This window comes from Carcharhinus amblyrhynchos, chromosome 11 (genome assembly GCF_965287045.1).
Source record: "Carcharhinus amblyrhynchos chromosome 11, sCarAmb.v2.hapA, whole genome shotgun sequence".
Taxonomy (NCBI): Eukaryota; Metazoa; Chordata; class Chondrichthyes; order Carcharhiniformes; family Carcharhinidae; genus Carcharhinus; species Carcharhinus amblyrhynchos.
The window spans coordinates 5,836,206-5,852,664 of record NC_137334.1 but is presented as its reverse complement, the minus strand read 5'-3'; the positions used below and the strand labels follow the sequence as shown (position 1 = coordinate 5,852,664).

The 16,459-nt window shown below is 43.1% G+C and overlaps 1 protein-coding gene across 4 annotated transcripts in view; it reads right to left on the bottom strand.

The window, feature by feature from the left end:
• Nucleotides 1-16,459, bottom strand: part of cfap410 (cilia and flagella associated protein 410) — a 70,880-nt gene that overhangs the window by 25,336 nt on the left and 29,085 nt on the right. For 2 of the 4 annotated variants that reach the window (XM_080198492.1, XM_080198489.1), the window contains exons 2-3: nt 5,804-5,822; nt 3,281-3,327 (exon numbers count right to left, since the gene is read on the bottom strand). In XM_080198492.1, coding sequence (XP_080054618.1) covers nt 3,281-3,309 — 29 coding nt within the window. In that variant the 5' untranslated portion in view covers nt 3,310-3,327; nt 5,804-5,822. Of the gene's footprint in view, nt 1-3,280; nt 3,328-5,803; nt 5,823-15,003; nt 15,124-16,459 lie in introns of all 4 variants that reach the window. The other 2 variants (XM_080198490.1, XM_080198491.1) reach the window with 2 other exon arrangements.

The following is a 16,459-nucleotide window of genomic DNA, read 5'->3' as shown; positions in this document are numbered from 1 at the left end:
ATCCCAAGAAAAGGAACTTGTGGAATGTCTAAGAGATAGCTTTTTGGAGCAGCTTATGACAGAGCCTAATAGGGAACAGGCAATTCTGGATTTGGTGCTGTGTAATGAGGCAGACTTGATTAGGGAACGCAAGGTGAAGGAACCCTTAGGCAGGAGTGACCATAATATGACAGAATTTACCCTGCAGTTTGAGAGGGAGAAGCTGGAATCAGATGTAATGGTATTATAATTAAATAAAGATAACTACAAAGATACGAGGGAGTAGCTGGGCAGAGCTGATTGGAAAGAGAGCCTAGCAGGAAAGACAGTGGAACAGCAATGGCAGGAGTTTGAGAGTTATTCGGGAGGCGCAGTAGAAATTCATCCCAAGGAGGAAGAAACATGTTAAGGGGAGGACGAGGCATCCATGGCTGAGGACAGAAGTCAAGGACAGCATAAAAGCAAAAGAAAAAGCAGACAAAGTGGCAAGGATTAGTGGGAAGCCAGAGGTAAGATTTGGTAAAGTAGAAGCAAAGGGGAGAAAAGGGAAGGGAAGGGGGATAAGTAGGGGAAAAGAGTGGAATTGGGGGGCGGGGGAAGAAAAACGAAGATAGACAATATGAGAAATAAAAGGTAGAGCATAACAAAAGTAGAGCAAATCATCTGAAGTTGTTGAATTTGCTGTTGAGACTGGAAGACTGTAAAGTGCCCAGCTGGAAGATGAGATGCTGTTCCTCCAGTTTGTGTTCAGCTTCACTGGAACATTGCAGCAAGCCAAGGACAGACACGTGGGCACGGGAGCAGGATCATGTTAAAATGGCAAGCAACCGGAATCTCAGCAAAGCGATCACCCAGTCCACACTTGGTTTCTCCAATATAAAAGGAGACCACATTGGGAGCAGTGAATGAAATACACTAAACTGAAAGAGGTGCAAGTGAAACGCTGCTTAACCTGGAATGAATGTTTTGGACCTTGGATGGTGAGCATGGTATAGGGACAGGTGTTACACCACCTGTGATTGCATGGGAAGGTGCCATGAATGACGGGAGAGGTGTTGGGTATAGTGGAGGGTGGGCTACGTTATCCTGGAGGGAACTGTCTCTGCGGAACACTGACAGAGGGAGCGAAGAGAAGATGTGTTTGGTGGTGGCATCACGCTGGAGTTGGCGAAAATGGCGGAGGATTATGCTTTGCCTGTGGAGGCTGGCAGGGTGAAATGTGAGAACAAGGAGGATCTATCCTTGTTCTGGGAGGGAGGGGAGGGGGTGAGGGTCGTAGCGTAGGAGATGGACTGTACACTGTTGATGGCCCTGTTGACAACTGTAGATGGGAATCTACGGTTGAGGAAAAAAAGAACATATTAGAAGCACCACTTTGGAAAATGGCATCATCAGAACAAATGTGATGGAGGTGAAGGAGCTGAGAGAAAGGGATGGAGTCCTTACAGGATATGGATACAGATGAAGAGCTGTAGGCCAGGTAGCTGTGGGAGTCAGTGGGCTTGTAGGTAGTCTACTGCCAGAAATGGAGAAAGGTCAAGGAAGGAAAGTGTCTGTGATGGACCAGGTGAAGGCGATGGAGAGGTGGCAACTGGAAGCAAAGTTGCTGAATTTTCTGAGGTCCAGATGAGAGCATGAAGCAGCACCAAGACAGTCACCAATGTACCGGTAAAGGAGTTGTGGGAGGGGACATAGAACAAAGAATGTTCCACATACCCATAAAAAGACAAGTGTAGCTAGGACCTATTGCTAATCCTTTGATTTGGAGAAAGTGGGATGAGTTAAAGGAGAAGTTGTTGAGAGATAGAACAGAGATAGTTTGTGTAATGGACTGACTTCTACCTCGTAAAGGCTGAGCCCCAACTCTCAGATACTTCCTCCTACCTCCCCCTGGACATGACCGCACCACTGAACATTATCTCCAACGCCATCACCAACCTCATTTCCTCCAGATGCCTCCCCGCCACAGCTTCCAATCTCAGTCTCCCAATCCTGGACAGCCTGCTTCAACTTCTCAAAGTTCACAGAGAGGACTATCCTGGTAGGCTCATTGTGTCAGCATGCTCCTGCCCCACTGAACTTATTTCCTCTGACCTTGACTCCATCCTCACTCCCCTGGTCCATTCCCTCCCCACTGACATCCTGGATTCCTCTGATGCCCTACATCATATTGACAGCTTCCAGTTCGCAGGCCCTAACCGCCTCCTATTTACCATGTATGTGCAATTTCTCTATACCTCCATCACACACCAGAACTCTTCGCTTCTTTCTTGAAGAGAGGCCTGAACGATTCCCATCCACCAGCACTCTCCTCCGCCTGGCTGAACTGGTTCTATCTCTCAACAACTTCTCCATGAACTCATCCCACTTTCTCCATCCAAATCAAAGGAGTAGCATGAGTCCCTGCATGGGTCCAAGCTATGCTTGTCTTTTTCTGGGGTATGCAATGTTCCACTGAAGCTCAGTGCAAACTGGAGGAACAGTATCTTATCTTCCAGCTCGGTACTTTACAGCCTTCCAGCCTCAACATCAAATTCAACAACTTCAGATGACCCCCACCTCGACCCCTTTGTTTTCATTCTATTTTATTTAATTTTTGGCTGTTCTCTTTTATTTATTGTCTTTCTTCATTTTCTCCCCCTCCACTCTTTTCCCCTAGTTATCCCCCTTCTCTTACCTTTTCTCCCTCTTTGCTTCTCCTTTTCCAAATCTTACTCTGTCCCATTCCCCTCTGCCAACATCTTCATGTTAGTTTCTCTGCCGTTTGGCCGTTCACACTCTTTATTCTCTGTGGACAGCCATTAGCAGCCTTTCCCGTGGTTTCTGTGGCTGTGACTCATCTTTCATTCCCTCACCCTGCAGTATAAACATCTCCCATTTCCCGTGCCTTTCAGTTTTGACAAAGGTCACCTGGACTCGAAATATCAGCTCTTTTCTCTCCTTACAGATGCTGCCAGACCTGCTGAGATTTTCCAGCATTTTCTCCTTTGTTAAAGTTAATTTATTCGTTACAAGTAAGGCTTACGTTAACACTGCAATGAAGTTACTGTGAAATTGCCCTAGTCAGAGTCTGACCTGAACAGCGCCAATGTACTTAATCAGGAAGAAAACTGCCTAATGTTGGCCACACTACCCCAAAACAATTGTGGTGCATTGCCACCACCCCAGCTGAGGAGTCAACTAAGGCTTGGTAATAGAAACTGGAAGCTAGTGAACAAGATTAGAGATTTTTCAGGTGCTGATCATCACACAGTCACATCCCACTCATCATTCGCATCAGCCTTGCACGCGTTATTATTACCTTAACGTGATCACTTCTATGTTGGGCATTTCCCTTAATATAGAGAGCTGTAGAGTGAAAGTATACACAGTTAAGACAGTCATTGTAAACCACTTTTAATTACCCAAGACACAAATCACTGTGCATAAACAAGCAAAGCAATTCAGCAAATAAATCCTGGATTTTGACTTTTTTTTTTTTAAACAGACACAGTTGCTTGCTGTAGTTGACAGGTTTATCTCTTTCAAACAGGGGTGCAACTGTTCTGTTGCTAGTCCTCAGGTACCATTAAGATTCAAACAATTGTAGCCAGAAACACATTCACTTCGACCAGGAGATTTTTCCATTGAGTGTTACAAACCTTTCAAGACTCCCCTCTTTGTGTGGGGAGGTTGTTTAGTGTATAAACAGTCACTTTTACTGTGATATATGGGGGAAGCGGGGGGGGTGGTGGGTGGTGGAAGGGAAAGCGAGGGAAGAGAACTGATTTCAGGGTTTGAAGGGGGCTACTGCTTTTATTTGATTGACAGTTTTATGGCCTTATAAAGAAGTTTACTGTTCTTTGAATGATGTGGTTTTTCAATAGCTGGTTGCTTATTTGGATAAAATTGAGAGATGTTGAGAGAGTTTAAAAATTCATTCAATGGACTTTCACTGCCTGTGTTTGATTGACAGCTTTATGAGAATGTAAGAGGACAATTCGGGGTATGACTACAGCAACACATCTTTACATTTTTTAAAGTTAGGTTATTAGTCACAAGACAAGGCTTACGTTAACATTGCAATGAAGTTACTGTTCAAGCGATCTCACCATATCCCAACCCTTGAGCAACAGAACCAATCACAACCGTCAACTTTAGCCCATGACCAATAACCACCTCACTGTATCTCTCCACTCTGCCATATCACCAGATCCCTGCAGCTCATCAGATTCCTCCACCCCAGTGTCTCACCAAAACCCTTAACCAAAACTCTGAACCTTCTCACCGTATCTCACCACCTGCTCCTTAACATTTGCGCAATCTCCACACCCTCTGGTTTAATTATAAGCATTATTCAGTTATGCAAGCTTCATGAAAAGGCAACCTTTAAAATGAATGTTCCTAAGTTACTCCAAAGAGTTGTTCTTTTAAAGACTCGCTGTACTTGATATGTTCACTTCTACTTAATGTTTTAATTTTCACTAGTAAAGAACTCTCTTAAATTCCTGTCCAAGTTTAGATAAAAACAGTCATTCAAGAACATGATCTCTTTTCAGGTAATGATCGTTTGACAAGGTACCTCACAAGAGGTTATTGCAGAAGGTCAGGGGACATGGAGTTGGGGGTAGGGTGTTAGCGTGGATAGAGGATTGGTTGTCAAATAGGAGGCAGAGAGTGGGGGTCAGTGGGTGCTATTCGGATTGGCGTTTGGTGACTAGTGGGGTGCCCCAGGGGTCGGTGCTGGGGCCTCAGCTATTTACCATTTATATAGATGATCTGGAGGAGGGAACCGAGTGCAGGGTGTCGAAATTTGTTGATGACACCAAGATTGGGGGAAAGGCAAATTGTGCGGAGGGTGTGGAGAGTCTGCAGAAGGATCTAGATAGGCTGGGCGAATGGGCCAGGAAATGGCAAATGGAATTTAATGTTGGCAAATGTGAGGTTGTCCACTTTGGTAGGAATAATGGTAGGAGGGACTATTACTTACGTGGCGAAAAACTGCAGCAGGTGACGGTGCAGAGGGACCTCGGGGTCCTTGTGCATGAGTCGCAAAAACCCAGCTTGCAGGTGCAGCAGGTGGTCAGGAAGGCGAATGGGATGCTGGCCTTCATAGCGAGGGGGATTGAATATAAAAGTAGGGAGGTCTTGCTGCAGCTGTATAGGGCATTGGTGAGGCCGCAGCTGGAGTACTGTGTGCAGTTTTGGGCGCCGCACCTGTGCAAGGATATTTTGGCCCTGGAGGGAGTGCAGAGGAGGTTTACTAGGCTGATACCAGAGTTGAGGGGATTGAGCTATGAGGAGAGGCTGAATAAACTAGGCTTGTACTCGTTAGAGTTTAGAAGAATGAGGGGAGATCTCATTGAGACGTATAAGATGATGAATGGGATGGATAGGATAGAGGTGGAGAGACTCTTCCCGCTCAAAAAAGACAGTAGGACTAGGGGGCACAGCCTCAAGATAAGGGGGAGGCGGTTTAGAACGGAGTTGAGGAGGAACTTCTTCACTCAAAGGGTGGTGAATCTCTGGAATTCTCTGCCCGTTGAAGTGGTGGAGGCTGCCTCGCTAAATATTTTTAAGAAGCGGGTTGATGGGTTCTTGATAAGAGAGGGGATTAAGGGTTATGGGGAGAGGGCGGGAAAGTGGAACTGAGCCACGACAGATCAGCCATGATCTTATTGAATGGCGGGGCAGGCTCGAAGGGCTAGATGGCCTACTCCTGCTCCTATTTCTTATGTTCTTATGTTCTTATGAATATCCTGTAATTTCTAAAAAGAATATATTGTACATTTAAAAAAAAAAATCACACTGCAGTGACCAAGTAACAGAGAGAAAAAATACTTACATCTTTCAGATTACTCCCCCTGTAACAAAAAACAAAATTTCACTTAAAGGAATTCTTGCAGTTATAGACAGAGTTTGTACAGAAACTATTAGGATACAACTTGCACTGTCACTTAAGCTAGGAATTAGCATCACCAGTTTACAGCAGATTCATTATTTTTGAAACTGATTCCAAAGATGAAGAGTTTGTCTTACAAAGGAAGATTAAGCAGTTTAGACTTTTACTGCCTGGAGTTTAGAAGAATGAGAGGAGATTGGAGATCTAATTGAGATACGCAAAGTAAGGGGGATTGATAGGGTAGACGTGGAGAGGATGTTTCCTCTTGTGGAACAGTTTAGAACGAGAGATCACGGTTTTTGGACAAGGGGTGGCAGATTTAAAACGGATGAGGAGAAACTACTTCTCTCAAAGGATGGTGAGTCTGTCAAATTCACTATTCCAGAGTGCAATGGATGCCAAGACATGGAGATAGATTTTTAAATTAGTAACGGGTTTAAGGGTTACAGTGACTGGGCAGGAAATTGGAGTTGAAACTGAATCCAGATCAGCCATGACCACATTAGGCGGAGCAGATGTGAGGGGTTGAACAGCCCATTCCAAGTTCTTACTATGAGCTTATACAATATTCTAAACAATTGAATGCAAATAAAATTTGAAAGTAGAACAATTGTTAAATGAAGAGAAGTAATAATAGAACAGCATGTGTCATCTTCAAAACTAGTTTCAATCTCAATTTTAAACAGGTGATCAAATCTGATTAATAGGTTGCAACCATGAACCAGAACTTGCTGGAAAAAAATGTGACCAATGCTCAGTTATTGATGTGCCAATAACCCAGGAACTTGTGTGTGGCTAAGAGATATCTCAGCAATTGTGAGTCGCCACAGGGTGATTGAGGCTTTGTGTTTTTTCACCACTGGCCTCACCAAAATGACACCACGTCTTTGAGTTTGAAGAAGTCACTGAATCTACATGTTCATTGCAAGTATCCTATTAAAAACGCGATTGCACACTACCCTCTGTGGCCAAACAGGCCACCTAAAATGGCGATTTGTAAAGCACTCTGGGACAACTGGGCAAGAAGGCTGCAACTCAGACGACTGAATACACAGGAAATGGGCTATGCCAAAGACAATGGACACTTTTTGGTCAAACATTCTTGTTTACCTTAACCCCCGATTTGGGAGGGAAGTATATGACCTACATGCCTGCAGGCATGGCCATTGGGTACACATGATGTGGAGATGCCAGCACTGCTCTGGGGTAAACACAGTGAGAAACCTCACAACACCAGGTTAAAGTCCAACAGGTTTATTTGGTGGCAAAAGCCACTAGCTTTCAGAGTGCTTGCTGTCCCTTCATCAGGCGAGTGGGAGTTCGATTCACAAACATGGCATATAAAGACACAAACTCAATTTACAAAATGATGATCGAAATGCGAGTCTTTACAGGTAAAGAAGTCTTAAAAAGGAACAGACAATGTGGGTGGAGAGAGCGTTAAGCACAGGTTAAAGAGATGTGTATTGTCTCCAGACAGGAGTTAGTGAGATTTTGCAAATCCAGGCAAGCCACGGGGGTTGCAGATAGTGTGAGATGAACCCAAGATCCCAGTTGAGGCCATCCTCTTGTTTGCGGAACTTGGCTATCAGTCTCTGCTCAGCAATTCTGCACTGTTGTGCGTCATGAAGGCTGCCTTGGAAAACGCTTACCTGAAATAACTGAAACTATATGACAACATCAACAAGTTCCATCCCATCATCTGACTCACTCTCCGGAATTGGTTGTATTCTTGGACACATGCATCTCCATCAAGGATGGTCACTGTACTGCAAGCCCGTGGATAACCTCATGATGCTCCACTTCTCCAGCTTCCACCCTAAACACATTAAAGAAACCATCCCCTGCGGACAAGCCCTCTGTATAAACACGATCTGCTCAGACACCTCCAGACACTGTAGGATGCCCTCATAAGAACAGGATATGGTGCTCGACTCATCGATCTTCGGGTAAGCATTCTCCAAGGCAGCCTTCACAACCCACGACAGCGCAGAGTCGCTGAGCAGAGACTGATAGCCAAGTTCCACATACAAGGACGGCCTCAACCGGGATCTTGGGTCTTGTCACATTATCTGTAACCCCCCATGACTTGCCTGGACTTGGAAAATCTCACTAACTGTCCTGTCTGGAGACAATACACATCTCTTTAACCTGTGCTTAATGCTCTCTCCACTCACTGTCTGTACCTTTAAGACTTGATTACCTGTAAAGACTCGCATTCCAATCCTTATTCTGTAAATTGAGTCTGTGTCTTTATATGACGTTTGTGAACAACTCCCACTCACCTGACAAAGGGGCAGCAAGCGCTCCAAAAGCTGTTGGGTACATACCCAGAGATTGGTGCAACAGCACCTGATTGATCTCTTATCTATCAGGGTGATCAAGCCCTGATCGATTGATAAGAATCAGGTGATCACCCAAAAAGGACACGAAACCAGGGAGGGATAAAAGTTTCTGCTCAACACAAGAAGCTCTGTCTCTGACGCCTCAATTGAGCTACAACAATGGTGACCATCATCTTGGCTAAGATCAAGTATAGTATCGACATCTGTACTTGGCTGAAATCATGAGGTTACATTTTAGTTTCATTTGAAGCAATTTTTAAAAGCAGCATCTCGGCCTTTTGGCTAAGATGCAATGAGATCAAGCCTTGGAGGAGGAGCTATGCCTACTCCAATCAGCTTGGATCATATAGATCAAGCCCAAGGCAGGAGGTGAGAGTCCTGTCTTGTCAGCTTGGATCGGGAATGTCTCAACTTGTTCAGACTCTGAATTGGACTTGATTTGATCGAATTGGATTAAAAAAACGGTAACAGTCGCCAGCAACAACCAGCACGAGGACAACCACCACACCCGAGGAGGAAGGAAGACCAGAGCCAGAGTGCCAGACCAGACCAAACCAAAGGACACAGAGGATGACCAAGACCAGCACACAGATAAAGGCCAATATCTGCCTGGGTACTTGCCAGTCACGCAAAGTCAAGGTCTCGTATTGGACTTGATGTTTAATATTTTCTGTAAGATAACTTATTGTTGGTTGGATGGGTGGATGATTATTGATTGTGGTTTAAATAAATATTGGTTATACCGACAAGACGTCTATTCGCAGTTCTTTGTCCATCACATTAGGGTTAAAAACAGATGTATGGCAGACACAGCACCTCTGTACCAGGAATGGGGTTGAGATTCCAGATCCAACAATTCTCATTCAGCTTTTCAAATGATGGACAGCACAGTTGCTAGCACTTGGAAGGCTGAAGGCCAAATGTTTTGTTTCTAATTTCTTCATTCCAGCAATCTCTTATTTCTTATAATAGTGGCATCCAGTAATCATGGCAGGCACTTTATAAATCCTATGAAATAGTGCAAATAATCCAATTCAATAAAATCAATCCCACACAGAAGCTGTAATGTTGATCCTTAAAAGTGATTACTGAAACCTTATCGAATACAAGTAGGGGAATAATTAGGCACTTTAAGCCTACACTACTGTTCAATAAGATCATAGTTGATCTAATTACAGCCTTAAATTCACTTTCCAGCCAGACACCATAACCTCAAGTCCTTCATAGATCAAGCATCAGTTTGAATCACCCTCGAATATTCTCAATGAATCAATCTCCACTGGGGAAGAGAATTCCAAAGATGAATGACCCAGGGAGAGAAACATTTCTCCTCATCTTCGTCTTAAATGGTTGCCCCATATTGTGAACCGATTCCTCTAGTTCTCAATTCTCCCAACATAGGTCCCTGTGGTATGCCACTGGACACAGGCTTCCAGTCACTAAAGCAGCCTTCTGTCATCACCCTCTTACAACTGAGCCAATTTTGAAACCACTTTATCAAATTACTTTGTATCCCATGTGCATTTGCCTTTTTTTAAGTCTCCCATGTGATACCTTGTCAAAGGCTTTGCTGAAATTCATATAAACTACATTAACTGCACTACCCTCATCTACACAGCTGGTCACCTCCTTAAAAAATTCAATCAAATTATTTAGGTATGACCTCCCTCTGACAAAGCAATTCTGTCTATCCCTGATCAAACTTTGCCTCTCCAAGTTGAGATGGTTCAGAATTTTCTCCAATAGTTTTCCTACCATCTTAAATAGCGGAACAACATCAGCTGTTCTCATGTCTGTGGGCACCTGCCCACGGCCAAAGAGGAATTAAAATTGGATCAGAGCCCCTGCAATATCCTCCCTTGCCTTCCACAATTCATCTGGACCTGGAGATTTGTCCACTTTTAAGCCTGCCAATACCTTGTTGGTCCCTATATTAATTTTCTCTTCCCAGTCTCTTTCCCGGAGTTCCATACCTTAATTCTCTTTCTCTTGGGTGGACAGAGTAAACAGGGAAAAATTGTTCCCATTCGTAAAAGGATTGAGAACAGAGGATATAGCTGTAAAATAATTGGCAAAAAGAGGACATTTTGTTTCACGCAGCGAGTGGTAAACGGCTAGAATAAACTGCCTGAGCACGCACTGGAGGTAGGATCAATCGAGATGTTCAAAAAGGAATTATGAATCATAGAATCCCTACAATGCAGAAGGAAGCTATTTGGCCCATTGAGTTTGCACTAACTCTCTGACAGAGTGTCTAACCCAGGCCCTCTCCCTATAACAGCGAACATTCACCATCACTAATTCATCTAACCTACACGTTTGGACATTAAGGGACAATTTAACATGGCCAATCCACCTAACCTGCAGAGTTTTGGACTTGAGGAAATCTATGCTGACACGGGGAGAACGTGTAAACTCCACACATTGGACTGTTATTTCAAGAGGACAAATGTGCAGAGTTACAGGGAGAAAGCAGGAGAATGGAACTTAATCCATCTCAGATAGCTAGTGCAGGCATGATAGGCCAAGTGGCTTGCTTCTGTACTGTAACAAATCTGTGACTCTCTAATGATACTCTGCTTTTCTATCATTCTCACCATGGTGGGCAACCTTACATTTTCCTACATGTTTATCTGTTTGGCAATTCGTTATCAGTTTGAGGGAATAAAAATGACAAAGATTGAAGTTTTAATAGGATTGTGTAATGAGGTTTGGGAATGAGTAATTAATAAGACAAACGATGGCTATGGGAAAACCAGCTTCCCCTCTGTTACAAAGGTTGGCACCTTGTAAACAGTACAGGCAGCAGAAAATACGAACTTCAAGCACTGTACCAGCTAGCCTTTTCTTTAAATAGGGAAATAGGGAAGTATGAATCAGACAGCAGTCTGTGTAATCCAGACAAGAACAAATGTGATGAACACAAGATGTGTCTGTTTTGGTAAAGCCTATATGTGTTGTTAGATGGAAATTTAAACAATGTCTGTGTACGTGTGAAGCATGGTATAAATATATGCAACCTTCTCAAGAGTCTGCCTCAGAGGATCTTTCTCTGAGGTTCTGCTCTCCCAATGCATTTGCTAATAAATGATTGTTCTGTACCAGGTCTCCTGACATTATTTTGTATAATAATCTACTCCATAACAATGACTCAGCACTGATTTATGTGACAACACTCAGTCTGCCAACCTGAAAATGTCCCATTTATCACAGTTTTCTGTTTCTGGTTACAAAACTAATCCTCCCCCCAATACCAGGAGTTGTTGTGGCACGTATTTTACATAGTAACATTACTGGCACCTTATTGAATGACATTTGGAAAGCTAAATACACTACATCTACTGGTTCCCCTTTATCCACCCTATTCTTTACTTCAAACAATTCTAATACATTTGTCAGACATAGCTTCCCATTTACAAAACCATTTTGACTTTGCATTTTTGTATTATTTTTCAAGATGTCTCACCAATACATCCTTCATAATGAATTCTAGTATTTTCATAATGACTGATGTTAGGCTTTCTGACTCTCTCCTTCCTTGAACATCTGTGGTTTATCATTCCACTGGGACCTTACCAGAACCTGTAGACGTTTTAGAAGATTATAATCAATACATCCACTTATCTCTGTAGCCATTTCCTTAAAACTATAAGGAGGCAGGCAGAGGATACATCAGCCTTTAGTCTCATTAGTTTCCCCAGTATTTTTATTATTCTAAATTCCTCCCTCCTGTTTGCCCCTTACCTTTCGGCTACATCAGCAGGATGCTTTTTATGTTTTCTACAGATACAAATACATATCGCAAACCTTCCTTGTTTCCTGTTATTAATTCCCCAGAATGTGCAAACTCTACACAGTCACTCAAGGCTGGAATCGAACCTGGGTCCCTGGCACCGTGAGGCAGCAGTTTTGGGCCATCTTGCCTTGACCGTGCCCCCCCATTATTCATCTCAGTTTGGATTGAGAGACAATGGGGCAACAGTCTTTCACAGGAACAGGTTTAATTGAAAAAATAATTATGTATGAATAATATGTTTTTCTCAAGGTGCTGACAACCCAATCATTTGAGGTGAGGAAGCAGTACAGTGGAAATTGCAAATCACAAGTTACTAGACAATCTGTGTTAACCTCATTAAAACGGCATTTCACTGTTAACTTCCCACAGATTTCACAGCATTTTTTTTTTGCAGTGTCTGTAAACTCATGTCTGGTAATTTTCATTTCTCAAATTCCTGCCTTTTGCCTAGCAATTGAGTTCCCACTTGGAAGCTTCAAATGTCACTTTCATTTTTACTAAAGTGTTCACAGTGAAGAAGTTGACAGTGATCTGTAGCGATAAGCATTGTGACTGCAAACTTCGTCTCAGCCTCTTCAGTTCTGCAGAATCAACTCCTCCAAGGTTTCACCCGCGTAAGTCAAGTAACAACTGCTGGACCTCCGTAACTCTGAAGGTGAATAATCAACAAATGGAGTCACGGTAGAACCATAAATTTGTAACTTGCGTTTGAAGTGGAATTATGACAGCAATTGGGTGAGGTAATGCAGAGACATACGAGTTCTCATTTAAATCGAGTGTTAAATTTGAAAGGTTGGCAATTAGAAGTCAATCTTTAAACAGTCACAAGGACTGATCAGCTATTAAACCATCAATCTGGAAATCTGTAATGTGTGAGTTCTCCAGCAGTGTACTGCAGGTTAACGACAGCTGTAATTATGGACAATTATAATGTGCTTAATTCCTATGAAAAGAACCCTATTATTTTTTGGATTACTTAAATTTCTATAAATTTCTAAGTAGGAACATCCAGTCACTGATTTTCCTCTTAATTTCTTAATGTTTAAATCTCTTACTCTTCAATAAGGTGCCGGCTTGCCTTTGGTAGCTTGCATTCTTGTGTGAGCCCAGAGGGGGAAGATTTTTGTCTTTCCCGGCAAATTCCTATCCCTCTCCCAGCGAATTCCTGCTTAAGGTTATGAGGAATCGTAATGACTGCTGTAGTTCCTGATGGGATCACTTTGGTTTCTGGTCACATTGCAGTAGTTAATGACTTGCATTCATGTAGTACAACCAGCAGATGTCTCAAATGCACCTTACAGCCAACTAAAGTACTTTTTGAAGCATAGTCAGTGTTGCAATGCAGGAAATTGTATTTGCAGGGCTTGCCAGCAGGATGGTGCAGTCCCTGCAAGTACAATGGACTATCTGGTTTACGGTATTCGACCACTTGTAGATACATAATGGTTTTATCTTTAAAAAAAACCCCAAGGCCCCCCCAAGTACATTATAAAAAGTAACATTTAAAACCAAGCCATTTAAGGAGATATTAGGGTAGATTAACACCTTTAAAAGGAGCAGGAAGGCGAGATAGAGAGGCAGGAAGATTCAGAGGTGGAGTTTCAGGCATCGAGATCTTGATAGCTGAAGGTACAGCCACAGATGGAGGAGAATTTACAATTGGAGATGCTCAGAAGGCCAGAATTACAGGAACACATATCTTGGCAGATTATAGGCTCATAGGAGGTTACAGACATGGGGGCAGGGGGGAACCATTTGATTTGAAAACAAAGATTTAAAACAAAAATCAAGGCTTTGCTTAACCAGGAGCCAATGTTGGTGAACGAGAGCCTGAGTGATAGAGGAAATGGTGCCAGTTGAGGACACAGCAGAGTTTGAGGATTGAAAATGAGAGGTTGACCTGGAATGCATTTGAATAATCAGGTCCCGAGGTAACAAAGTGACTGGGAATTCTGCAGGAATTAAACAGAGTGGTGGAGTTGGATGGGGTGGTGGCCGTGTCAAGTCAGGTTGGGGGTGGTTTGTGGCGGGAGGGGAGGCAGTCAGATGGTGAAGGCTAGTCAGGTCAGGTGCTTAGTGAGTCGAGTCAGGAGATGGTCTGTGGGGCGTCATGTAGCAGGCCCTAGTCAGGGTCTGTGCGAGGGGGTGGGGGTGGGAGAATAGGGTGCCAGCAGCAGGTCAGGAGATAGTTAGAGGGGACGCAGTGGTCAGTGTCAGTCACTGTCGTTGTATAGCTATCCGCGTTTAACCCCCCAGCGTTAGATCAGGATTTTCCCAGTCTAACACCTCCTAGGCAACTATTCTGGAAAGCAAGACCGAACCATCCCAAGTCTCCAATTCTATCTCAAGAGTTAGAGACTTTTTCAGAGAGCCCTGGTGAGCAGGAGAATTACTTATGGATGTTCAAACTTCACCGGCAATTCCCAGAGCTTTTGGAGATGAAATGTAGAAAGCTAGTATTAAAGTGCAGAAGATAATAAGGAAGGCAGATGGAGTCCTGGAGTATAAAAGTGAAGAGCAGTTGCTGCATTGTACGAGGTAATAGCGTGGCCACATTTAGAATACTGCATCCAGCTTTGATCCCCTTATTTAAGGAATACATATCACTGGAGGCAGTACAGAGGAGACTTACTAGGATCATTCCAAGTATGGAGGGACTGGCAAATGAGGAAAGATTAAACAGGTTAGGTCTGTACTCCCTGGACCTCAGAAGAATGAGGGGTGACATCATTGAAACATACAAGATTCTCAGGGGATAGACAGGGTAAATGTTGGGGGGATGTTTCCACTCATGGGAGAATGTAGGATCAGAGGACATAGGGGGTGCTCATTTAAGAAAAAAATTCTCAGTGGTGAATCTTTGGAATTCTTTACCCTAGGAAGCTGTGGAGATCAAATCCTTGAACATTTTCAAGGGTCAATAGGGGAATTAAGGGTTAGAGATAAGGCTGGAAAGCAGACTTTGAGTGTTAGTTCAGCCATAATATTATTAAATGGCAGACCAGACTTGAAGGACTTGATAACCTACTCCAGTTCCCATTTCTCATGGCCTAATGGGTCCCATTGTAGATCTTCTGGGATACATCTGTTCTCCTTCTATCCGGAGTCCTGAAGATCTGTGTCTGAGGAGGAGATACAAAAACTCCTAGAAATACGAGAGAACTAAGGGACTCGTAGGAACGAGAAAGTGAAAGAGAAAAGTATTAGTAAAAAAGTGGCGGTGGAGAAATTAATGGGACTGATAATGATCCAACCAAGGATCAGGCTATTTGGATTTGGTAATGTGTAATGAGGCAGGTTTAAAACAATCTCAGATCCACTAGGAAACAGTGACCATAACAAGGTAGAATTTAACATTCAGTTTGAGAGTGATAAACTTGGGTCAGAAACAACCGTGTTAAACTTAAATAAGGGTAATTATAAAAGGAATATGGACGGAGTTGGTTGGAGTGGAACGGAAGGAGTTTAGCAGAAAAGATGGTTAATGGCAGATGTTTATAAAAATAGTTTGTGTCTCACAAGAAAGTTATGTTCCAGGGGACAAATCAACCATGGAATTTAAGGATAGTATTAAATTAAAAGAAAAAAATAATAATATGGCAAAGGCCCTTAAATCCATTGGACTGGATGGATTGCGTGCCAGAGTATTAAGGAAAATAGCCGCAGAAATAGTGGACGTACTGGTAGTAATCTACTAGAATTTGAGGATTCTTGGAAAAGTCCCCGATGATTCAAAAACTGCCAATGTAACACCCTTGTTCCACAAAAAAAAGGGGGTTAGAACCGGGGAAAGAGACAAAAAAAAACTGTAGGCAAGTCAGGTTAACTTCTGTCCAGTCCATTATAAAGGATGTAATAGCAGAGCATTTGCTGCAGCACAGAAGGAATTGGGGTTCCTTGTACATCACAAAAAGCTAGCATACAAGTTCAGCAGGTAATAGGAAAGGCAAATAGAACGCTGGCCTTTATTTCAAAAGGGATGGAATATAAAAATATAGGGAAGTCTTGTTAAAAAACAAGGCTGGCTAGACTACACCTGGAATACTGTGAGTAGTTTTGGTCTCCTGATCTAAGTTAAGATATACTGCCACTGGAGGCAGTCCAGAGAAGTCCAGGTATGGAGAGATGTCTAAATAAAGAGAGGTTATGTAGGTTGGGCCTGTACTTACTGGAGCCTAGAAGAATGAGAGGTGACCTTATTGAGATATACAGGATTCTCAGGGGGCTTGACAGGGTAGATGCCGAGAGAATATTTCCTCTTGTGGGAGCGTCTGGGACCAGAATGCATAATCTTAGGATAAGAGGTTGCACGTTTAAAACAGGAATGAGGAGGAATTTCTTCTCTCTGAGGGTAGTGAGCTCGCGGAGTTCTTTAATTACAAAGGGCTATAGAGCCTGGGTTGTTAAGTGTGTTCAAGGCTTAGATAGACAGATTTTCAATCAGTGAGGGAAGCAAGG